Below are 24,876 nucleotides of genomic sequence, written 5' to 3' on the forward strand. Positions count from 1 at the left end.
TTAAGCTTGTTTTCTCTCTTGAACATTTCACTCGATCTGACATTATAAATGTCCTAGATATGACTAAGGAGCTTTTGCTAGCTAATTTCAGACTGTAATATACTACAGTGAACATCAGTTCTTCTTCTTCAACCTATTGGTGGGATCATTATTTCTCCATTAGCCTCAAGGAATTATGTTGTAGGTAGAGTCTCCATTACTCCTAATGCAGTGCAGATCTGGAAACAAACTCAGGACAGTCTGTTATTCTATCCACATTGCAAATCCCTGCTTTGCTCCTTCGAATATAAACAAGGCCTATTGAGAGCAATGGAGATAGATAACATCTGAGACCTCCACATAAAAGGGATATTTAAGTTGTTTGAGTAGCTGAACAAGAAATGCAGACTGAACTGAATCATTCTTTATTTTGCTCCAGATAAGACACTATGCTTGCTTAATGAGGATAAAAAAACAAAACAAAAAAAAGATGGAAAGGGAAAGCCAAATCATTTCTTTTATCAACACCATCATGTCTATTTCAAGCCTTCATGAATCAATACCCTGGAGAAGTGCATGGAAATGAAAGTACACTTCCACAAAAGATCTGACCTCCTGACAGAAGATGACTCCGTTCCCTTTTCAATGGGCCAAAGACGCATTGCATTAAAATCATTGAGACGGAGCTGGGTGTAAATGGGCGTGCATAGTTTGTGCAAGGCAAGGATGGAAGGATCAAGGAAAAAGGGCGAGGGAGAGAGTGAGACAGAGAGAAGGAGAGACATGCCTGTACTTCCTCTGCACCCATTCTTTAATGCTCACTGAGAAGCTCCCGCAGTGCGGCCTTTGTCCCAGTCATTGTCACAAGCTTAGAGAGCCTCTTTGCCAAGTGAGAGGCTTTGGCGACATATGTCACTTCAGTGAGTCTGCTGTCGCTCCTTTGGCCACTTGAGTGGAGGGGCGGGCAGGGAGGCGTGTCTGTGCAGCAGGAGGGGAGCAACGTGAGGTGGAGGAGCAAGGACGTGTCAGAGATGTTGATTCAGAGAGAGTTGTTGGAATGATCTCCTGACCGTCCTGTACTTTTATACGGATTTTTAGTGCAGCTGCCTTGGGCCTCTGCTAGCGATGTAAAATGACTCAAAAAACTGTGAGTATTGGTAACTTCGTGAAAAGTTTGTTTTATTAGTCCCTGAGACTTTCTGTTTTTAGTCTGTATGTATTTAAGATGAATGACTTGTATACGAGATCATTCCTGCCTTTCTTTGCAGTCTATTCTTTGCAGCTACACACACATAGCCTGCAGGTGGTTAATTTGTGTAAGGGGGGGGGGTACTAAGTTTGATACTAAAGAAGGGAGAAGGGGTGGAGTGAGTGTATGGGATCATTGTATACAGTGTGTGTTGGCAAGGATTAGTCGCGTAGTAGTCACACTCTTCGAGCCCTGGCCAACTATTGGCTTAGCACAATCCCTGCAGATTTGTGGCTGTGATCTGCCATGTGTTCAGGTAATATATCCCTTGGCTCCAAAAAGACATGCTTTGTTATCTGTTTACATCGGGACTCCACCCCTTCTTACGCTCTGAGGATTTTGCCTTCAAAACGGACAGAGTCAGCTTTGTTTGCATTATCATTAAAGTGGCAGGTTTGCAGATCCCCACGTGCACATAAAGCTCAGTAATTTGCCTAACCCACTAAGTTCCTTGGGTGTGCAGCAGGGCGCTGGATTCGCTGCACATGAATGAAAGTTGCTTGTTTGATCATGTCTGCGTTGTCAGGATCAGCACAAGTCTTGATAAAAGGTCCCATTTATCATGTCACTGGAGGACTGTGGTCCTCCTGCCTGACAAGGACTTTGCAGGCTCTGCTGGGCTGATGTTGGGTTTTCTTCCTGTGATGTAAATCTAAACACGGTCACTAAAGTTTTTACTTATGCTATACAAGAGTACTACAGGTGGTCACTAATTCAAAGCTTTATCTGTGTGCGCAGGCATGTGTGTTCCTCTGTGTGAGACACAGCAGAAAAACTAGCACCAGCCTAGATTGAGAGTGGCTTACAGCTTTAACATGAAAGCATATGCTTACTCCACTGGAACAAGCATCAAAACAGCTTTGTTTACAATTCAAACCCGCCGAAGATAATCACAAAGTCCCTATTGTAAATAATACTCTGCCATAATCTCCCAATTTGTTTAATTGATTCTAAATTCAAGCGGCTTAATCCTGAATGTAGTCCATAACAATTACCACATTAACCTTTCTTACGAAGAAGGGAGAACACATGCAGACTTGTGTCCTGAGAAGACCTCGGAGGAGCACTCAGCCATTGTTAAGCAGCGTACTGTATGACGGCTGGAGCTCCCCGCCTTCATTCTCCTGATAGCATGATTAGCTGGAGGGTGAACCCGTTTGGCATTGCCAGTGCTGCCACCGCAGTCTCAGCAATGTGAGAACTAAGCTGTGAAACACTGACGGGCTTAGACCAATTTATAGTCTGCCATCTTGGATCTAGCGATCGTAGCAGACAGCAGCTTAGCCTTTGTGCCAGTCGGGTTTACTGTAAGCATCCCATGCGATGCCACCAGCCAGGCTTTACAGTTCAAAGGGTAATCTCCAGACAAGTGCTCTGCTGTGTTGTGCTACAACATCAGAACAATGAGGGACAACTGATGTTAAATGGCTGGAGTCTTCAAAAGGATATCCTGCATGAATTAGGCACAAGTTCTTGAAATGGGCCTCAATACAGAACTTTAAAAGTGTTTTTCTTTTTCGCAATTGAGAAAAAATATAATGGTTGCAATTTTAAAGAGTTAAACATCTTGATCAAAACAGAACAGAAAGGATATTTAACTGGGATTGTTGTAGAGAAACACTGTGAAGTATTTGCAGTATCTAACAGGTTCTTATGTTGTCAGATCTTGATTTTCACTTAGCTGTCAGCCATGTTGTATAAAGTGTGTGTTTTCAACATTATGTGTTATCATTTACGACCCATTTAGCGCAAAGCAACTGCCTGTGAGATGTTCATTCAGTGCTGTTTTTCTGTCATTAGAACAGATGCATGTAAGACCCTTATCGGACCATTGTTGGAAGTCACTGTTTTTTGTTTCAGAGTTAAATTGTTAAATGTATTACATGTTCCCAATGTTGTTCTCACTCCAGGTCCTCTGTGCCTTACAAATTCCCCGTGACAGCAGTTGAGCCACACAACCTCCTGATCTCAAGTGGCTCCATTAACTAGTGGAGGGTGATGAGGTTGGCGGGGAGCCTGCAGCTCGTTCTGCTTTTGGCTTTGACCTCCAGGGCCACAGGCCTCAATATCCCTCTGGAAGGTAGGAGTGATGTGAAACTGCTTAAGATAGTGCTCACTTGTGCTTAGCTAAACATAAAAAGTCAGTGTACCAGGTTTAATTGACATGGAAGGCAGTGTAATGTGTAATTTCCTCTCACTTTGTTTTAAGTAACATAAGATTTGTTAAATTGTGTGCTCGTATTTTTAGCTGTTCACTCTGCTTAAGCATGAACGTTAGCAGCTTTTAAAACAACTTAAAGTAAATTGTTTAAGTGACAAGCCTTACAGCAAAGGTTTTATTTGTTTAGGCCTAAGAATGCTGTTCAAGTCCTGGTATGCTATTTTAGGTCAACGCCTTTCCAGGGCACCATACTTGTTCATATTCTGTCACACAACTTTACCATTTAGCTTCATATAGAGTATAAAGAAAGAATTGGAAACGGTAAAGGAAAAACACAAAACAAAATGTGTTAAAATTTTACATTTCCGTGCTGATTTTGTGTGTCTTCATATTATAGTGGAGCAGCTTCCAACCATAATAACTCACACACCAAGTCCCATTATTGCACTTCCTTTTGACAACACCATTACCGTCAGGTGTGACGCCGAGGGCAACCCACCACCAGAGTAAGTGACATCAAGTGACATGAATCTGACCAAATGTCAAAGCTTTGCACAAAAATGATTCAGTGATGGAAACCTGCCACCTATTTTACTCCAACAGATACAGATGGACAAAGGATGGCCAAGACTTTTTCCCCTCAAACTTCACAACAATTAAAACAGACTACACAAATGGCACTTTTGTGCTTCACAACAAGAACCTCAGGCAGTTCGAGGGTAAATATCGATGCTACGCGTCGAACAAGCTGGGGACTGCCATGACAGAGGACATTAAGATCATAGTTCCCAGTAAGTAAACTTTCCATAATAACATTAAATTAAAACTGTTGTTAAAATGTGTGCTCGTATTTTTAGCTGTTCACTCTGCCTAAGCATGAACGTTAGCAGCTTTTAAAACAACTTAAAGTAAATTGTTTGATATGCGGGCCCTCGCACGCTGCACGTCGTGGATCCAGCGGGTCGGGGCCACCGACGTGCAGCACATGATGGTTCGTATATTCCCCTTGCAGTTATAATATTTTTCTTGATCTCGTTCCTTATTCTTCTTTAAAAATAAATGCCTTTTTTTTGGCAGCTTTAACATCTTCAAAACTCATGAAAGTTGCAGTTGTTTACAGAGAATCATAATAATCGCTTGGATAACAATAGGCCTTTCGCACTAGCGGTGCTTGTGCCCTAATTACTGACTTATGCTTTTGAAAGTCATCGCATCCTGATAATGTTTAATTTTGTTCAATGTCTGTCTGTTGATTAGGTGCCCCTAAATTTCCAAAGGAAATACTAAATCCTATTGTTGTGAAGGAGGGAGAGCCCATCATCCTGCAGTGTAACCCTCCAGAAGGTGTAGCCCCTCGTCAGCTCTACTGGATGTCTCTCAGTAAGCCATAAAATTGTTAAATTTTTGCAATTTATATGTTGGGTATGCCTGTCTGTTGGCTGGTCAAAAAAAGAAAGAAATCCTTATATTAGTTAATGTTTTGCAACTTTAAAGACATAAGCCCAACATCACTTTTTTGTTTCACTTTTGTCTTGATGCATGGATGGAAGGGCAAAAAACTCGCTGACCAATGCAGTCTTGCCTGTCCAATCCCTGATTTGTGTTGCACTTGGTCATGTGTTCCCATGAACACTATTGCAATGGCTTCAGCCAGCTTTGAATTTATGAAGGCATACAACGTGTTGCCTGGCCATGTCTACACACAGAAGTGCTCATATTTCAAATAGACACTCTTGGAGATGGGGCGAAAAGCCTGCAGTTATAGTGAGAGTTTGGACACATACATCATATCATTTTTTAAAGTCTCTGCTCAAACACATTCATGGTATTACACTTGAGTGCATGAGATGAAAAAAAGGAATAGTTGCTTCTTTTACCTCTCTTTACACCTGGCCAATTGTAGCACAAGATTGGTCTGATCAACTGTTCCAGCAAATTACAAAACATCCCTGACAACAACATAGAGTATTTCAGGTGTTATTTCACTTTGTTTAAAACATAATGGTGCATTCACTGCTCATAAGTGAGACATCTATAAAGGATTCATTTATTTGTCACTGGACTGTGCAGTGTATTAGCATGGGACGGTGTAGATAGTGTGAAGTTGTGTCTGCACCACAACTTCCAGAAGATCCTCACAGATTATATTGAAGTACAGTGGCTGATGACACCTTGGATTTTGAGGAGGCACATGGCAGTGACAGTAAGAACAGTTTCAGAAATATATACACATGAGGCCCACGTGTTACCTCACATCAGGGCCCGTTTTTCCACTGCTGCCAGAGAAAGTGATTCACTGTGGTTTCCTCAGTTCTGTCTGAAGTGCTTTGTCAATGGGGGATGAGTTTTCTGTACAACCCCTTGAAGGTCCTTAACCGCCTCCAACAAACATGACTGATGTCAGAAAGAAAAACATTAGAGCCTATAGGTGTTTAGGAGGATGGGCCCACGGGAACAGGGCAGAATGAATGAAAACACACTTGTGCACAGCTCTTGGTTTAAATTCTATTGAAGTCTATTTTGAGTCTTAGTTTTGCACCTTTATCTTTCCATGATTTGTCACAACAATAAATACATCCAACATGAAACAAGATACTATCTTGACGAAATGACATGGCATGTGTCTTCACTCTCAGCAGAACATTGAGCTCTCTGCATCCACTCCACAACAAAAAATATAGCCCTCTTCGTAGTAGTGACCCATCTTTTGTCATGTGACATAAATCAGAATGAAATATGTTTTTTGTTTGTTTTATATAACTTTGCCTTCAACATTGACAGATGTCTTAAGGCTGGTTCTTAAATAAACCTGTTCAATACAGTGCATGCTCTGTTCACCGAGTGACACAGAGCGTCACTGACCCGTTTCTTAAATAATGGCTCTGTATAAACCAACTATGCTGGCATAGTGCACTTATGAGTTCACCAAGTCTATACAACGAAACCCTTGAGGGCATTCCTATTAACATCTATCGGATATTAGGCTACTCATCATGTAACCCGAGTTTTGTTGATGTCAGCTGAAAGGACCTTTACTGTTGTTCTACTGATGCACTCTATATATTGAAGAAGTTCTGTTCAATTTGTGCTTTCTGACCAGCTAAAATATATTTTGGAAACTTGTGTTATAATTAGACATGTTTGACTCTGATAACACCTTGTTGATACCAATATGTTGTTTTCCAGGTCTCCAGCACATTGAGCAGGATGAGAGGGTTTCCATGGGAACTGATGGCAACCTGTACTTCTCTAATGCCTTGCAGAAAGACAATCGTCAGGATTACTGTTGCTTTGCTGCCTTCCCCAGAATTCGCACCATTGTCCAGAAAACTGCCATGGCTGTCGTGGTCAAGAGCTGTAGGTTTCTTACATAATCTGTGTGGCTTTAACCTAAATACCAAAAACTGAAGCTAACTTGTTCAGCATGTCATAAATAAGAAAACCACCTGAGAAGCTGATGCAGACAGAAACAGCTCACTTCACTTTTGCAAATTACATTTGGATGTTTTTCCAGGTAAATTCAGGATATTCCCTGACTACATACCAAGAAGCAGGGCTTGCCTTGTCATGTTTGTGCGCTAGAAAATGACAGTATAATGAGAAATACATGTTGGTGAAAACAAACGATCACTATCACTACCCATATTATGTTTGCTGTACTTTGCTTTTGTTCCAGTAAAACCCGACAATGACTCATCTGACAGTGGCGAAATCCGTGAGTGTTCTTCAAAGCCTTCACAGTATAAATCAAAACATGCTTCATTTTATGTGAACAAACAATGCAGTTGATTTGCACGTTGATAAAACCTGCAGATAACCGACTGACTAAAAAGTTTGTGTGTAGTTTAAATGGTCATTCATTAAAATAATGCATATCAGTGAGAAAGACTATTCCCTATGTTCAATGCAGCTGAAGCCCCCCCGGTGAGAAAACCCAGCCTGCTGCTGCCCTCTGGTGTCCAGACGGTGAAGGTGTTGTTGAAGGGAGAGGATCTGAAACTCGAATGTATACCAGAAGGATCGTATGTGCACACTCTGTATTCTCACTACTCCAACCGTATTACCACTGTGTATTATTTATTACAGGTATTAATATGTTATTGTCTGATGTCATAGTCCGACTCCAAACGTAACATGGATAAAAATGGGAGATGACTGGACTGATCGGATCAAACTGAAGAACTTTCAGAAGCTGTTGACCATACCCGCTGTGGAAGAGAGGGATCAGGGGAAATACATGTGTACCGCGGAAAACGCTGGCGGAAAGGCTGTCCACTACTTTGATGTAATTGTGGAAGGTTAGTAAACACAAGGAGTCAATTATGCATGTATTTGTGGGTGGATTTGCATCACAAGCAAAGCTGTTAACACAGGGATGGCATTTGTTCTGACTGCGACCAACAAGCTCTTCTTAACATCTCCCAGAGCCACCAAAGTGGCTGACAGGGCCTCCTCAGAGCCAGCTGTCTGTGACTGGGTCTGATGTTCACATCAAGTGCTTGGTTAGTGGAAACCCACCACCAGACATAACATGGAGGAGGAATGGAGACATTTTCAGCGGTGAGTGAGAATAAACTGGAGCTGTGGTTTAATTCAGCTTTTGTCATTGGGCAGCAGGACAGCACAATGAGCAGCAATACCAAACTTCAACCACAGAAGCTGGAGTTCAGTGTTACAAGCAAGTGTCTGCAAGGTGTTGTTCAGAGCTCATGAGGCCAACTTCATTTCACAATTTAAAACACAGTGTGTGCTGTATCAAAGTATATACCGATCCCTTTAAAAACCCTAATCTTCTTTTCTTATCCATGTATGAAAACAAGTTTTATGATGTCAGGGTAAGAATGATTTATTTCTAATATTATTGAATTTCTCAGCAGGAAAAGCAACATCATAGTGTAAATTTGGTGTAGTCAAAAGGTTGACTGACATATCAGAGGGTTTATTATACGAGCTGATGTTTCCTGATTATGTATATACTGGATTAAAGTATATAGTAGTGTATTAATATTGATATTGGACCATATTTATGGATTTTTTTTTTTACAATTATTTTAATTAGTAATTCATCTGCAGGCCATTTTTCTCCGTGTTATTAATTTGTTTGGTTTATAAAATGTCAGAAAATGTCCATCATAACTTACCTGAAGTGACTGTTTCAAATGTGTGGATTTCTCTGCGCAACATTTCAAAACCAAAAGACATTCAGCAAACAGTTCTCTAAAACATACAACAGTGGCAACTCTTAACATTACAGAAGCTGGAACCAGACAATTTTTGTCATTCTCCTAAACTTACTTTAAAAACATATTTGTTGTGCTGTTCTGATGATTTTAATGTCTTTGTTGCTGTCAGATGAACCACTGAATAACAGGCGAGTGATTGATGACGTTGTGGTGCTCCATAAGGCCAGACCAGAGGACAGTGCCGTCTACCAGTGTGAAGCCTCCAACAGTCATGGCAGTATTCTGACCAACGTTAACATCATGATCCTGAGTAAGTACTATGACAAAACATTCTCCCTACACAGCCAGCCAGGACACGTTTTACAACAGACACACTGTGGACACTCTTCACTTATGCCTGCGTCTGTTAAGTGTTTGTTGAGACGTAGACATCTTGCAGTGGCTTCAGATGCTGAGGTTCATCCATCTTTGTCATCCAGCTACAATTTGCCTAAATTAGCTTGTAACCCTGTCAAGACAATGCCTGTAAACAACCGTATCTAAGTAATGGATGACAAATTTCACTCAGGTCCTTTTTCTTATTGACTGATAGTGATAGAGACTTTTCTTCTGGCACTATAAATAAGAAGAAAACGCTTACACGAGCAGCTGAATAGCCTTAGGATTTCATGCTGTTCCTACTGTTTTCCATCATTTTTGCAACTTAGATACACTTAGACGTTAACTGCCTACTCATAATTTGCCTGTTAGCATGAATGAGGAGTTTTCTCCTTCAGCTGAAGTCTGACTTGATCTTCTACTTGTTGTAATATTCTTTAGAAAGTATACTGGAGCTTATCGTCAAAGCAGTTAAATTCTTTATAGCTTCTCATTCACACAATGATGGCAGAGAGCTGCAATATAAGACAAAGCCTGACCATGAGGAGCAATTTCAGGGTTCAGTATCTTCGCTAACTAACTTGACGTGGACATGGGATCACACAGCTAAGGCTGTGATTGGTGAACGACTTGGTCTACCTCCAGAGCCACGAGAGCCGCTTTTATCATAATACCTTGAACAAAAATCCCTCTCTGAGATTATGTCGCTCAAGTATCTCCTACCAGCATTCAAATAGTATTCAAGATTGATTGCATCCCCTATTTCCATTAGACCACTTAATATTACATGTTGATATATTACCTACAGCATGTGAGTCACTACCTGAATGGAGTCGTAGGTAATTGTAAGTGGATTATTACCAAATAAAGACACCCACGCAGAGATGCTGTCACCTGGCGGCCTGCTTTTGTTCCAATTGCTTTTGTAACTCATCATGTCTTTTCATCTGCACAGCTAAAAAATTAGGGGGTTCATTATCCATATTATTTATAGTCATAGATAAATGTGTATCTATTACATTAATTAATTAACGTTAATTGTATGACAAGCTGAAACCTTGTGATCTTAACAATGTTGAATAACTATTAATTTTTTGACATGCAAAACAACACAGCAGTGCACATAATCATGATGCTGTCTGAACATACCATACTGTGTTCAGCCCTCTGTGGCCATCTGTCATTATAGCTAAGCATTATTATAATTGTCATGATCAATTTATGTATTATTTGACTGTTTTCATTGATTTTATTTTTTATTGTTTATTAATCATTAATTAATGCCAGAGAAAGTCACATAAACCTGCTTGGCATTTTAATTTCACTTTTGTTTTTCTGTAATTTGTTCAAACTAATTTAATACTAAAAGAAAAAGGAAAAGTTAGTTTTCTGTCAATTATCTAAATGATTAAATGAGGAATTGTTTCAGCTCTACAGCCTCGTTGGACTGAACTGCAGCCACTTTACATAACTCGGTTAACTCGTATTTTTCTGTGAACCACTCAATTTAATGGTGACAAAATGTATCTGCCGGGTTTTTAATAAGTTTTACATTTGTAACAATCATTGCAAATGTTATTATGATTTTGTAGTGTTACAAGAGGCTGTGCTGCTCATATCTGTGTCTGAATTATAGCTGTATTTTCACTGATCTGTTCTGCTTGACATACCTTGACATTTGAGCTAGTGTAATCTCTGCTCTATCCCCTTGCCTTCAGATATGGCTCCTCTTATACTGACAAGGGACTACCATGAGTACGCTGTGGTATTAGGACAGGATATCATCTTGAACTGCAGTGTTTTCAGCTCTCCACCATCCAACATATATTGGTGAGTAGAAACTATATGTAAACAAACAAAAAATATCAGTAGTTAATTTATACATGGTGCTAATTCTGATCTTGCTTTCTTATTTTAAACACAAGAAAATAATGATTTTACAATATCCATTTTAAACAGCCTAAATTGAACATTTTACGGAATGAACCAGAGCACATACAGATTTCACAGCAGTGAGTCCAGTGAGTCATGCTAAATCCCCACTGCTTCAGGTGTCTGTATGACTCTGACTGATGTTGACACTTACTGTATGTCTGTTTAATGAGATAATCCTCTTCTGCTCCTTGAAATTGGGCTAATTAAATCCTATTAACTACCACTGCTGCTCCGTTACAGTTCCACAAAAGCGAAATAGGATTTCCAACAGTCCATGACAAAATACTCTGAATGCTACAAAAACACTGAATATTAAGATTACACTTCTGATTCTATTAAATGATATATCACTTCAATCTAATCAACAACGCTTACCATGTTTGGCTTTGACTTAGTTACTCCAACTCACCACATTCAGAAGATGATATACTGCACACAAGAGAGATCTTCACCTGAAATGACGGTGAAAATGAACTCGGCTCAAATCTTATACTCACCATATACTTTAAAAAAAAGTTCAGGTTGAAATTGTAGCAAAGGGCACCTTTTGATTTGCACTTATGATGTTGGATCAGTTCTCTTAAAGATTATGAAAACTTTATCTTCCAGGACCAAAGAGGAGACAGTCATCAAGGGGGAACGATTTTTTGCTCTTGAGAACGGACAATCATTGAAAATCACGAGTACAGAGAAAGGTGACAGTGGGGAATATGTGTGCGTTGCCAGTAACATGGAAGGCATGTCATCTCTCAACGCTGTGCTGGTTGTAAAAGGTAACTCAGCAACATAATGTCTCCTTTATTTAAGCAACAGTAGTTGTAGTCATTGCACACAAAGGCCACTTCACTGACATGAACACTTCCACTGTTTTATCAGTTTAGCTAGACTAGGGTTAGAGAAAATTATCTTTTTTATTCAGGTGAACTCACTCTTTACATTTAAAGTAGTCAATACAAGTGAGGTTACTTTACAACCACTCGGCCAAGTACCTTTAAAACTGAGGGGTAGGTTTGAGTTTTGCAGGTCATTTGTCAAGCAGAAGGCTCCAGCTTGTAAAACAACTCACCAAAAACAGCGTTTAATGGTCTCCATAAAACGTTAAAGCTATAATTTAGTTCTTTTCAACACACTCTGCTGTCATTAATTAAGTCGCTAAAACTAGTTGGTCTTTCTTTGTGAGGTCCTTTGAGACACACTTATGCTGAAAAGAAAATTAATCTTTCATTGATGTTATAATAAAATGCTTCATAAATAATAATGTGATGGAACATATTTAGAAATATATTTTTGTGGTCATTTCATGAATGCAGATCGGCATAAAAATTTCAGTTACTCATTTCCCTTCAGAGGCAGTTACAGCAGAAAAAACTAATTTATGAAGTAAAGAAGTTGCCTCAACTCAAGAGATTCACATCTTATATAAGGCATGAAGGAATTATGAATGTTGGCTTCAGCCTGATAAAACATTATCATCATCCTTTCTATTTAATGTATGTGGTTTTATCCCTGGCTTTGTGTTTTATCTCCAGACCCTACGAAAATAGTGGGTCCACCTCAGGACGTGCAGATCATCAGTGGGACCTCAGCTCAGTTGATGTGCCAGGCAGAGTATGATAAAAGTCTGCAGGGCAGCTTTGAGGTGGTGTGGAGGAAGGATGGGGAGGAGATTGCGCTCTCCTTTGAGGAAGATTCCAGGTAACTGGCTGCGCTTTGATAGTGTTTCCGTTAGTTTACAGGGGTGTTTGTGTTTAAAGCGGCTTTGTTCACTGTCTCAATCTGTATGCTAATGCTGTGCTAGATAAACAGGATGAAAAGTCCCAAAAGCTTTGTTCTGTATCCTGATCAGAGGAGGGTCAAAGACAAGTGATTTTGTTGGTCTTTTGTCCACTTGATAAATTGATTAATTACTTCTGCCAAGGAGCCTATGAAGCATTTTGTTTGATTGGTTATAGGTTATTTTGAGATGAATAAATGCTAATTAATAGTTAGGTATTAATAGCACTTGTTTGGGTAGTTCGGCCTTGGCATGAACTACTGCACTTACTGAATAAAAAAAAGTCTGGGCTGTTTAAACTACAATTGTTTAAAACTTTTCTGTTATTAAGATCATTAAACTTGTCAAGGAGTTTTGTCTCTCTGGTGAAGGTATTTTATATACTCACTGAATACTTTGTACTTTATTAAAGCGACTTTCCAACTGACAACTGTTCTCGTATGATTCAGATACTTTGAGCAGAGTGGCACGCTGCAGATCATGAACGTGAACCTGAGTGATCAGGGAACATATACATGCACTGCTAAAACAAGCTTAGATGAGGACGCTGCCTCTGCACTGCTCACAGTACTGGGTAAGATTGTTTTATGAATAATGTATTTTCTAGTATTGATGACACTTTGTTGGAAATGATTTAGAATGTAGACAGATATAAATAATGAAAAACAGAACAGTACACTGTGGTTCAGATGTTGTGTAAGGCCTGTAATTTATTCATTATCGTATCTAAATTCTCTAGATGTTCTGAGTATCTCATGTTGTTGTATATATTTTGTGTTGCAGATGTTCCTGATGCTCCAAAGAATTTAGAAATATCTGAACTTCAGAATCCGAGGAATGTCCAGCTGTCTTGGATGCCCGGGAGTGATCACAACAGCTCTGTAATAGGTATACGTTCATGTAGAAGAAGTAGTAGAGCTGAAGATTAAAAGGGGGGTAAGGGGTGATATTGGAACTAAATAATATATAAAGAAACAACATTTATCCAGAGACTTGTACATTCAGATGTTACGCTTTACACTAGATAATGCTGCAATTTCTGGTTAATTGTAGTACAATTACAAAACAATTAGACTGTATTACAGTGTAGTTACATCAGGTTCAGACTCACAGACATGAGAGTGTTAAAAAATAGTCTCATTTAACACTGAAAAAACAATAACACATTTTCAACAGAATATTGAAACATTTAATTTATCAGTCCTAGAAGTGTAATCTTTCAATCAACACTTACAACAAAACACAGGAGTCTAATTTATGTTTTATCAGCAGTTGTGATTATCAAGTGTGTGATAACTAAATGTGCCACCTCCCCACACAGAATTTGTAGTGGAGTATGAAGAGAGCCGATGGGAGCCTGGGAAGTGGAAGGAGCTACAGAAAGTCGTCGGTAACCAGGCAACAGCAGAGCTGGCATTACACGGACACCTTAACTATCAGTTCAGAGTGTATGCAGTAAATGCTGTTGGACCTGGACCCCCCAGTCTGCCCACCGGGAGACATGAAACACCCCCTGCTGGTGAGACTTACTCCCCCTTTTATTAGCATTGTCTGCTGCAGTTATCTGTCCATTGTGAAAGTATGCAAGTTTTAACAATTCTTTTGAAATGTGCAGAGGGGTGCCATGACATAAAGACAGACCTTTGCAATATGACTTTGTAGCAGCAGGCGGTGCAGATATTTTGGATTCTCAAAAGCCCATAAAGTCCCCAAGTATTATCTCAGGATGCTGCCTAATATTCTAAGAATATGCACCTTGTGAGATCAGGATACTTTTTCTACAATTACAGAAGTGTCTGTTTTAGCTAAGCAGCAGGGAAACATATTTTCTGTTTAGCAGTAAATTATTGTAGGCAAAAAAACAACAACATTTTTTTCATTTGTTATTGTATGTTCATACAACTAACTACATACATCCCTCCAAAGCGCCAGAAAGGAACCCAGAAAACATCCAAATTCAAGGACATCTTCCTCATCAAATGGACATTAGCTGGGAGGTAGGAGTTGTTTTTTTGTTTTTGTTTTAAAAAAAAACATCTCCATCTATCACATTGTAAACCAGAAAACATGATAGCATAGAAACTTTTTCACCAGTTTCTAAATAACCAGCACACTTTCATGTTGTAGCCGCTGTTGCCTATTGAACACAATGGCCCAGGCCTTGAGTACAAGGTGAGCTACCGGAAGCTGGGGGTGGAAGATGTCTGGACGGAGCACCTGGTCAAAAGACACTCTTTTGTCTTAAGGAACACACCCACTTTTGTTCCCTACGAGATCAAAATTCAGAGCAGGAACAGCGACGGCTGGGGACCGGAGCCTAAAGTTGTGACGGGTTACTCCGGAGAAGATGGTGAGTTGTGTTATTTATGTCATTTCCACGTATAATATGTTTATGTGCAACTCACTTGGGTTATGCTGTTTCATTGCGACATAGCTCAAAGCTAAACTAGCACATTTGGCTGTTGTTTTGCTTGTGACTCACTCTGAACTTCTTGTGTTATCGTTTCCCACCGTGTCTTCAGTTGTCTTTTGGCATTGTCTGCGGGAAAATGTGTCAGGTTAAGTTCTTTTCTCTTTTCCTTTTACCCAAGGTTTTAACCCCGTGCAGGTGTGCAGTAGTGACTTTTCCTCCCCTCTGAAAATGAAGAAAATCACTATTGCTGAATCTAGCAGGTGGCAGATAACCTTTGTAGAAGAGAGGGATGTCAAATTTCCACCTGCGTCTCAGAAGCTGTTGGAGATTTGACAGATCACAACACAATCTGCGCTATAGGCCTACTGAGGCACAGTGGCTGCTTCTCTCTCTATCATCTGCTGTGTTTCTATCTTCTACTGCTACCAATACAGTAACATAATAGTGCTGAAAACATTTACTGCAATTTCATTTCATGTTTGCTGTTGTATTTTCCCCTGCTTTGCCTCATTTTGTGTCTAGCTGAGTATATTTTTTGTGCACTTTTATGCTGCTTCTCTTGTGTTTGTGTTATCTTTTACCACCTTAACCAGCAACAGATCAATACTGCATCACATAAACCCCAAAAAACGACCTCTTCCGCCTTTAAATGATATTCTAATTGGGCAATATTTATCTAACAGGGTTTTTTTTTAAAAATTTTTTTAGTTACTTTATGTCCAAAGATTTTTTTCACTTTATATTGTGTCTGTATGTATGTATGTCTTGTGCTAGTGTTAAAAAGTATTGACAGAGGTGGTCTGTTGTTCACAGTATGTCTGTATTCCTGACCTTTGTCCTCCCTCTATAGTTCCTACTGCAGCTCCACAGGATATTGCAGTGGAGGTGATCAACACCACTGTTCTGAGAGTTAGCTGGACCCCGGTTCCACCTGCTACAGTGAGAGGTCATCTAGGGGGCTATGATGTAAGTTTTCATGGTCGTGATGCATGAAGTGTTTTCAGCCAGCCTTGTAACTTTGGATAGTAACAAAAGAACTCTAAACAGTCACACTTAATAGTGTGAACACTTGCTATAACTTGTGCAGTATCTGGCCTACACACAAGTTACGGGTACAAAGGTATCAGTTAGCAAAATATAGGCTAAGAAAAAAAACCTCATACTAAGTAATATACCAAGTAGTTATTGAATATAGTTGTTAGTGCCATCTAAAATGAATAGTATTTTTTTTTTTTTAAATAATGGCCATTAATTTCATAATTTTGTAAGAACATGAGGCAAGAAGAATAGCTTTGATAAGGAGGGTCTACTTTGAAAGTGAAAATCCTACACTTGAATTACCTGGAACAATTCGATCTTTAGACTAGCACAGTTTCTGAGGCTCTTTATGTTAGCTACTTCATTTTTAAACCCTCATTCACTCACCTGTATTCACTGTCTTAAGCAATGGCAACTCCCAAAGAAATGGACAGTATTCTACTTCAGTCTTTTGTCTTTTTTCCCTTCCCTTTTTCAACCAATCTTTTAAAGGGACAGGATACAGCTGAGATACAGAAATGTTCATTATGTGACTGTACATCTTCTTTTTTAGGTGCTACATCCAAATATTCTCAGGCTCCAGGCCATCTGATCTCAGCCCTAAATATTTTAACAGCAATCCTTCCAATGTAATCTGAGTGTATAATGCTGATTATAATTATAGTACAGTTGAACAGAACAGAATCGGCAATTTAAAGCATAAAACCTACAGTATTTTTTTTTAAAGAATAAAGTTATACGTCGCTTGAATTTGACAAACACCTGCCTTTGATTTAGTGAAATAGTAGTGCGCTCACAGAGAAAGATTATTCCTTGAAATGATAATGGTCCACTTTCTCGGGTGGACTTATTTTGTCCAGAAACAGCAATGTAAAAACTCAAAAATGTGATTTCTGCAGGTGTTCTCATTGAGGTGTCTCTATTTTGAGAGAAGTAGTAGTTATTATCTCATGAATCAGGCAAAAAATAAGTTCACAATTACATTTTTACAGACATGCAAAATGTGTCGAGTTATCTTTCAGGTATTTATTTCCTTGATATATAATTTTATCAAATACTTTGTATATCTATAATTCAATTATAAAGTATGTGTTCTCGCTGTCATCTGTACAGGTGTTATCATTAAAAGTAGGCACAATGCTGTAGTAAAAGAGTGACAGTAACAAAGAAATGTGTGTAAAATAACTATTTTATTGTTTCCGTCCTTGTTTTTCTTTACCATTTTCTATTACTTTCCTCCCACAGGTTCACTGGGTGAGGAAGATAAGTCTGCTGAATCCTAACAAGATTTTAGACGATCACCACTCGATGGCTTTCCCTGGAAAGCGGAGGCACGTCATCGTGCCCGGCCTTGAACCTTTCTCCAAGTACAAACTCACCGTCCATGTTTTCAACAAGAAGGGCAACGGCCCCAAGAGTGATCCGGTCACCTTCAATACTTCAGAGGGAGGTGAGGTGACACACATACACTGATCAACTGCTCTTTATGCACTTTTACGCAAATGTTGGCAAAGTACACAAGGACTAAAATCACACCACTCAAGCTTTAAACAGAATAAGGCAACAGAACCAAGACTTTTAACCTTGTGAAATGAGAAAGCTGTTTAAACGTGTTTCTTTTGTTTGTTGTATGTTTACATCAGTGTATTTTTCATCAGTTTAATAAATAAGAAAAGGTTAAAAAAAAAAGATTTGAAACATGTGTTGGGTGAAACATAATTAATTAATACAAGCATCCTAAAAATAATTCAACACTAAAACAGACTGGGACTCTGATGTAACCACCTCTAAATACACAGCAAGCTACCAGAGAATCATGCACAGGCTACAGTATACTGTACAGGAGAGCACTAACATTACTGTCTTATGTGTAGTTCCAGAGCAAGTGCCCATCCTGACCATCTCCAACATCCAGAGAGACTCCGTTCTGCTGGTATGGGGACCACCGCTGAAGGCAAATGGCATCCTCTCTGGTTATTTCCTGCAGTACCACCTCAGTATGTACACACGACATGTTGAACGCTTTGTTAATAATTTACTTACACAGTGCAGACCTTTGGCCCTATGCAAGGTTTTTCAATAATAGATTTCTCTTTGCTGCAACTCAGTGCTTTATAGTGTGAGGCGTTGTGGGCGACGTGCTAGCAGGAGTGTATCTGCAGCGTTAGTGGAGGGAAAGTGAGGAGAGAAAAGATCAGGTCAGAGGGGAGGAAGTGTGGCAGGGGTGGATATGTGATACTACACTTTATGTTTATTGCATAGAGGATTATAAAAACCTGAAAACATGCTGCACACACTATCATCTAACCCTTCGTCTTCTCCTATCTGTTCTCATAGCAGACAGTAGGTGGCACTGTTTAACACTGAACACCTCACCCTCGTCTGCAACAGCCTGACTGTGAAGGCTACTTTAGGTTGTGGTTGGACAATTGCTTCAGTGTTTCTTATCTCATTTCCACCTGAGCTCCAGGTTTTCTTCCAAGGGGATCATTTAAGCCAGCGCTGTTTGTACCCTTTTGGCCAGTTTCTTCTCTTCATCTCTGAGAAACATTTCTCCCTGCAATAAAGCACCTTTATGCCTGAGTGCAGTCAGGGCGAGCATGCGAGTGAGGGGCTTTCACTACGCTCTCTCTGTTTTCAAAGCCTGCAGTCTCGCTGGCTTACATTTCTCAAGTTTGTTGTGTAAAATGTGAAGGCAGATCCACCCGCAACCACAGAGTTTGGCCAGCTCTTCAATACACTCTGCCCCTCCCTCCTTTCTGCTTTTTCTTCCTCCCGTATCAGATGTCAGACTTTACTCAATCATTCCCATACAGTAACATCCGTGGGTGTTGCAGGTTTTTCAGTGGCATCGATTCACCATGTAACTGAAGAGTATTTCAAATTTTGTTTACCATCAAGTCTATGAATAAAATATTATATGTTGCACTTACATGTGCAGTCTGAATATCCAGCTGGTTTCATGACAGCGCCGCAGTTTGTTGTCACCAAAAAAGTAAAATATCCACCAATAGTTTACCGAAATTGACACAACAGGCGCACATGAGCTCTCACCTGCAGTTGAACATTGGTACAGTAAGGACATCACTGAGGGAGGTTTCAGAATAAGCGTGTCGCTTTTGACAGTCTGCACACATACTGTACTTTTATCTATAATGCATGTTTGGTGATATGTTATGCTACTTGTGATTGGTCCTCTTCTGATTTCCTCCTACTGCTTTCTCATGTTTTCTTTTTCCTCTGTGTCTTCCCTCATATCACCTGCTCCTGCATCCCTTTCCCTTTCTTCTTAATGGCTCCTCACTTCTTCCTGCTTTTCTTTTTCCTCATCTCCTCCTCCGCCTCTTTTTATCCATTGCCTCTTGTTTACACCCCCGGACCTCTTGAGCTCTCTTATTTCCCCCTTTCATCTTCTCTCAGCTTTCTTCATAATGTATTCCTCCTCAGCTCACCTGTCATGACATGTATCTGCTGTATTCACTTTCTGCATGAGCTAACATGACATCTCTTCATCTTCCACCTGCCTCCATCATTGACCCTCATTATAGTTGTGTTCCATTAACGTGCAACACGACCCGACTGTGAGGACGGATTCTTCGGTTGTAGGCTCACTCACGACACATGAACTGACCTGACATCTTTCCTCTTCTTGTTCTATAGTTAATGACACTTCACTGGAGGTGATTAGTTCCCAGGAGCAGAACATCACCAGGGCTGACACCACCCAGTGGAAAGTTTTGGGATTAGAGGAGGTCAGCCTCTACCGTTTCCACCTGAGCGCCTGCACTCGAGCAGGTTGTGGACCTCCACTGGCCCAGGAGAGCTGGACTGTGGCTCTAACAAGTGAGTAGAAAAAAAAATCAATGTACCTGCATTATATGAAGCGCACGCTTCATCCTGTCCGCTGTGGCCTCTCTGCTCCACGTGGATGAGCCATTCTCGTGAACGGCTCCCAGAAAGGAACAGAGCCAGAAGAACCCTTCAAAGAGCCGTTATTCCCATCCCTATATTAGATCCGAAGCGAATGCAAATAGAAGTATCTTCCGTCTCCGACTGTAAATTATACATAATACATGAAAGAACTAACTGGAACAGGTATATTATGTTTCCAGCTGCTGCTTTATTATGCTCAATGGAAATGTCTCCCTGATATCCTTGTGCGACAGTTTGCATATAAAAAGGTGCATCTCCAGTTTTTGTGACAGTGGTTGTGAATATTTAGCAAACCTGCCGGGAGGAATGTAAGTGAACCTGAAGACACATAAAACACAGGGAGCCTGCAGTTTAGTCCAAATCCTGAGCTATTTAGAGTTTTATTATAAAGAAAAATACTTTTTGAAATTTTCTAAAGGACACAGGGAGCGGATTGAGCTCATCTAAAACCGGAGTGCTGTGCTTCCTCTTTTTAATTTTGTTTTGAAGTGTAGCAGCAGAATTGTCAATTATTTAATTATTTAAATGCTCTTTCAAATGAAGCCAAAGAGAAATACAATAGTGTGATGAAATAGTCTGCAGATGAAAGCATAGATTAGCTTTCTGGCGTCTTGCCAGCTACCTGTACCCGAGCAATATTTCTCACATTGTCTGACATATTGGCCTTCACATAAACTTAATTAGATGAAAGAATGCTATTCTGGGCACTCCGCTGATGTTCAAATCCAAAAACTAGTTTGGATTCAGAGACACAGGTATAACTTCTGACTAGATCTGGGGAACCACAGATCCAAGACTTTTGGATACTTCATCGTCTTGATCTGGAGGTCAGAAGCACAATTTAACAATCCTCATCCAAAATGGGGCTGTCTATCTCTTGTTTTTCAACCTAAACACTCAACCAAACTGAATTTTTTTTTTTTATTCCAATTAAAAAAAAAAAAAAAAAAAAAAAAGCTTAATTTTGGTAATTGAATTTAATTACCATCTGCATAGTGGCTTAAATTTGTATCATCAAACCCCTCTCGCTATTACTTTGCAGGCCAAAAAAGAGGAATGGATGAGAAAATAGATGCTTGCTCTCTCTGAATGTTTAAATAAAAGTTAGTCTTTCTTCCCGAGCTTTTATGTTTCTTTTGAGAGGTTCTGCATCTTGGAGGTGGATGTCCAGCCTGAGAGCTATTTGAAGCATTGTTTGTAAATATGGCTGAGTAGAGGCTGGATGGGGAGATGCCCTCGGGGCATGTTAGTCACAATGCAGTGGAGTAGATTCATGGATGCCAATAGCACAGAGCAGGGGCAATGTGAATTTAATAGGGAGTGACAGAGAAAAAGAAAGAATGCATGTGTGTTAGTGAGCTTTGGCTGTTAAGTGTTCTTTTTAGATTTCACCTTTGTGTCCGAATGAGCTTTTAATGCTCTTCATCGTTTAGCTCGGATGAACAGTTGTCGAGCTTAAAAATGGTCTGGACGAATTACAGACTGACATGCTGAATTAATACAACCACACAGATGTCAAGCAGATATGTGTGCGTGTGTGTGTCCACATGTCTTTGTTTGAGAGGCTTGTGAGTGGCTGCAGTGCGAAACCGAAAAAAAAAAAACCACACACACAGAAAGATGGGTTGAAAAACCAAAACCAAGAGAGAGAACAGCGAACAGCCATAGCAGAAGAGGGTGGCAGACAGGAAAAATATATCTTTTTCTCCATCAAGTCTCATGAGATAACAAAGCAGCAAAGAAAAAGCAGACTGCAACCTAGACAAAAAGCACAGAGGAGCATATACCTCTAAAGTCACACAAAAATAACCACTCCTCCGGAGATTAAATTATTTGCTCCCTGGCACAGCGTTTGAACACCCAAGTTGTTTGCTATCTGCTTGAACTTAATGTTTTAAGCCAGTTTAGTCAGAAAGATAATAATTACAGTCTGACTTCATCTTCACTGTCATCAGCCCAGGATTCAAGTCAGAACCGAACAAGCTGTACTGTAGACAGCATTAATGTTGTTGTTTTATATGTTTATTCAGATTAAGGCACACAATATTCACACCAGACAATGTGAGAAATATTACAGGCCACATCACATGGAAATTCAATGATATGAAAATAAATAATGACACATCACTGTTTTTCAGACCTCTACCAACATATTTAAAACAAAACAAATCAATCTATGTGACAACTTTTCTATAACTTAACACAAAAAACAATAATACAGTGATCTAACATTCACATATTAAATTTAGTTTAATCAGATTCTGATCAGTTTCACTTGTCTTCATATGTTAAAGTACCAATCCTCATCGCTGTTAAATAATACAAAATAATACATAGTGACCACGTAAGCTACTAGCTACAATGATATGGCTTATTATCACATTAATTACATATTTTTCATCCCGCATTGAATCTCCCTGCAAGGGCAAGGAGCACCATGATGAAAAACTTAAGCTGTGTTTAGGTTCAAACCACATCTGAGCACTATAAACAATATAAATAAGACTATTACTGCTCCGTCTAGCAGTTATTAGGCTAAATATTAATTGAAGAAATAATGCACGCTGCATGTTGACGAATTTGAGTTATAGTGAAGTTGGAACTGCCAGTTTTCAATATGGAAACTTGACACAGAAAAAGGAAAGGAGTCTGTGGTCAAATTTGGCTTTACTTACTGGAAAGAATATGTTTTTGATTTCAGCTATTATTATCTATTAAATCCCCAGCATGTGTGCTTTTGCTACGTACTGAGTTCCTGGTTAGTGTAAGTGTACGATCTTTTTGCTGCACAGTGCACTCTAGTGGTGCCCCTCTCCACCCTGCTCCTAATCCAAAGCATCACTTACAAACATGCACTTCTCTACGTGCACATGTTGGTGCTTGCGAGAACGCGCCACCCGTCCTCCACCATCCCTACAAGTGTGTGTGTGTGTGTTTGTGTGCCTGTTCTATAAACCTTAAAGCTGGCTTTCCATATATCTGCAATCTTCTGCTGTATTTCATTTTCTTTTTATCCCTCTGAAGATTTGTCTCAGACTCCAGCTGTGGCCCCTGTTCAGAGCAGTCTGTATTGCCGCCCGCAGCTGCTAGTGAACATAGAAGAGGTGGTAGTGGCAGACGAGATTGCGGGCATGTTGGTGTAGTGAGTAGCTGGCCATAGCCTTGGCAAAAAGTTTGTCCTTTGTAGTTGTACAAATATAATTCGGGTGATTACTCAACACCAGTTCAGGCGAGGCACAGAGTTTCTGTGTGAAAATACCTTGTCATGTAGTTGCGGTTTAAATTTGCAATTCAGATTTATTGAGCAATCCCTGCTACTGTTACAGTTTGTCGACGGCAGCATAAGTTGCAATGCAGTTGAACAGTTACTGCCATTAATACAGATTCCCCACTTGCCCTAACAATCCTGTCTTTATGCAGTCTATAGAGCTCGCTTGTTGCACAATATAGAGTATTAAACCTGACAGCATTGCAGCAGAAATCTAACATCTGAGGCTTCTCTTTCATTCCAGGCCACAACTGCTCTCTCTCTGTTCCCAGCTCTATCCCAGGCAATTCTACTCATCTTCCTTTAGGTATATAGCTCTCACTCACACATGCACAGTCAATGGTATCCCTGTGATCCCATCTTGATGTACCTGAACTTTCAAGTCACAATAGGAATCAAGACATTGCGTTGTTTCAATCTATTCTGATATCCGCTCATGGTGGGGGGGCGTCAGGAAATGCCAGCTTTGTTTAACATAGAGTGAAGACTAGATGTCACTCCCGCCCACAATCTCTATCTACCCTTTATGAGCCAAAATCCAGCTCCACTCAATTAAGTCTGGGGCCCGGGATTGCCTTTTGAACTGTCGTCTTGAAGGGTTTCTGCTCGATGCACTGTTCTCAAGCTGCAGGGGATCCTATTTGCCTCTACTAATCCTCTTTTCCTGGCTTCTTTCTCCTTTTCTCTGTGCCTGTCTGTGTTTTCCTTTTCCTCCTTATTTTCCTCCTCCTATTTCTTCTCTCTTTATCAGTTCCAGCCCTGTTCAACATAAGCTTGCATGTGAGTGACACCTTTGCCAAAATCAGCTGGACTGCCAGAGAAGAGCAGCGGGACTTGCAGCTTTATGTGGCTTATAAAAATAACCGTAAGCTACTTTTCCTCTCTCCGCCTCGCTAAACACCGATAGGACATTTTAGGTGGCATCATGTTTAGGTACACCTCGGAATGTTTAATATTAACATCTAAAAATACATCATAAGCCCACATGCCTGCTTCTATCATTTCCATGATTACCTTGAAATGCATTAAGATGTATTTAAAGTCACATATAGTACAACAAATATGTTTAACTGAAGAACCATTTATTACTTGGCAACAGCACATCCTCATCTTCTTTGATAGCATAAGTTGTAATACAAACTTGCTGCTTGTGCACTTCTTGTGCTTGGCTGTGTAGGTGATGGTAGCTGGTGGATTTCAGAGGCTGTAAACTCTTCTCAAAGTTTCTACGTAATTGATGGGCTCAAACCCGGGACGGTGTACACTGTGCGCCTCATGGCCAGGCGGCTGCTCGATAATGCTAGTATTTTCGAAGAGGTTATCCAGACGCGAGTCACAGGTGAGAGGAGAGAAAGGAGTCAGTAAAGTAGAGTAATTTGAGTTCCCACATGCCCTAACAATAGCTGCAAATCATTGACAAACTGAATGAATGACTGTGGTGAATGTATCAATACATTTTTCAGTTTTTCTTGATTCTCTGTGCGTTTGTTTTGCTTTACCCTCCATCTAATATTCTTTCAGACGAGATGCAGTGTTGTAGCTGAAGGGAGTGTGAGTCAAATGCA

General features: G+C 40.0%; 2 protein-coding genes across 5 annotated transcripts in view; both read left to right on the top strand.

Annotated features, from left to right (window-relative positions):
* cntn3a.1 (contactin 3a, tandem duplicate 1) overlaps window positions 1-24,876 on the top strand; it is a 284,181-nt gene that overhangs the window by 128,557 nt on the left and 130,748 nt on the right. The gene's annotated exons all lie outside the window — the stretch shown is intronic.
* Window positions 998-24,876, top strand: part of chl1a (cell adhesion molecule L1-like a) — a 31,018-nt gene continuing 7,139 nt past the window's right edge. For 2 of the 4 annotated variants that reach the window (XM_069689023.1, XM_069689025.1), the window contains exons 1-23: window positions 998-1,126; window positions 3,139-3,308; window positions 3,787-3,895; window positions 3,993-4,180; window positions 4,647-4,769; window positions 6,576-6,746; window positions 7,066-7,104; window positions 7,300-7,411; window positions 7,506-7,687; window positions 7,815-7,949; window positions 8,742-8,882; window positions 10,669-10,780; window positions 11,495-11,658; window positions 12,415-12,580; window positions 13,109-13,233; window positions 13,443-13,547; window positions 13,981-14,178; window positions 14,586-14,656; window positions 14,787-15,009; window positions 15,923-16,038; window positions 17,356-17,560; window positions 17,985-18,107; window positions 19,771-19,953. In XM_069689023.1, the coding sequence (XP_069545124.1) occupies window positions 3,227-3,308; window positions 3,787-3,895; window positions 3,993-4,180; window positions 4,647-4,769; window positions 6,576-6,746; window positions 7,066-7,104; window positions 7,300-7,411; window positions 7,506-7,687; window positions 7,815-7,949; window positions 8,742-8,882; window positions 10,669-10,780; window positions 11,495-11,658; window positions 12,415-12,580; window positions 13,109-13,233; window positions 13,443-13,547; window positions 13,981-14,178; window positions 14,586-14,656; window positions 14,787-15,009; window positions 15,923-16,038; window positions 17,356-17,560; window positions 17,985-18,107; window positions 19,771-19,953 (3,073 nt within the window). In that variant the 5' untranslated portion in view covers window positions 998-1,126; window positions 3,139-3,226. Of the gene's footprint in view, window positions 1,127-3,138; window positions 3,309-3,786; window positions 3,896-3,992; window positions 4,181-4,646; window positions 4,770-6,575; window positions 6,747-7,065; window positions 7,105-7,299; window positions 7,412-7,505; window positions 7,688-7,814; window positions 7,950-8,741; window positions 8,883-10,668; window positions 10,781-11,494; window positions 11,659-12,414; window positions 12,581-13,108; window positions 13,234-13,442; window positions 13,548-13,980; window positions 14,179-14,585; window positions 14,657-14,786; window positions 15,010-15,181; window positions 15,218-15,922; window positions 16,039-17,355; window positions 17,561-17,984; window positions 18,108-19,770; window positions 19,954-23,555; window positions 23,619-24,062; window positions 24,177-24,488; window positions 24,651-24,876 lie in introns of all 4 variants that reach the window. The other 2 variants (XM_069689022.1, XM_069689024.1) reach the window with 2 other exon arrangements.

Source organism: Brachyistius frenatus, unplaced genomic scaffold, assembly GCF_029030835.1.
Source record: "Brachyistius frenatus isolate BFR_SWC_R1_liver_20210118 unplaced genomic scaffold, ASM2903083v1 Contig_6, whole genome shotgun sequence".
In the NCBI taxonomy this organism is placed as follows: Eukaryota; Metazoa; Chordata; class Actinopteri; family Embiotocidae; genus Brachyistius; species Brachyistius frenatus.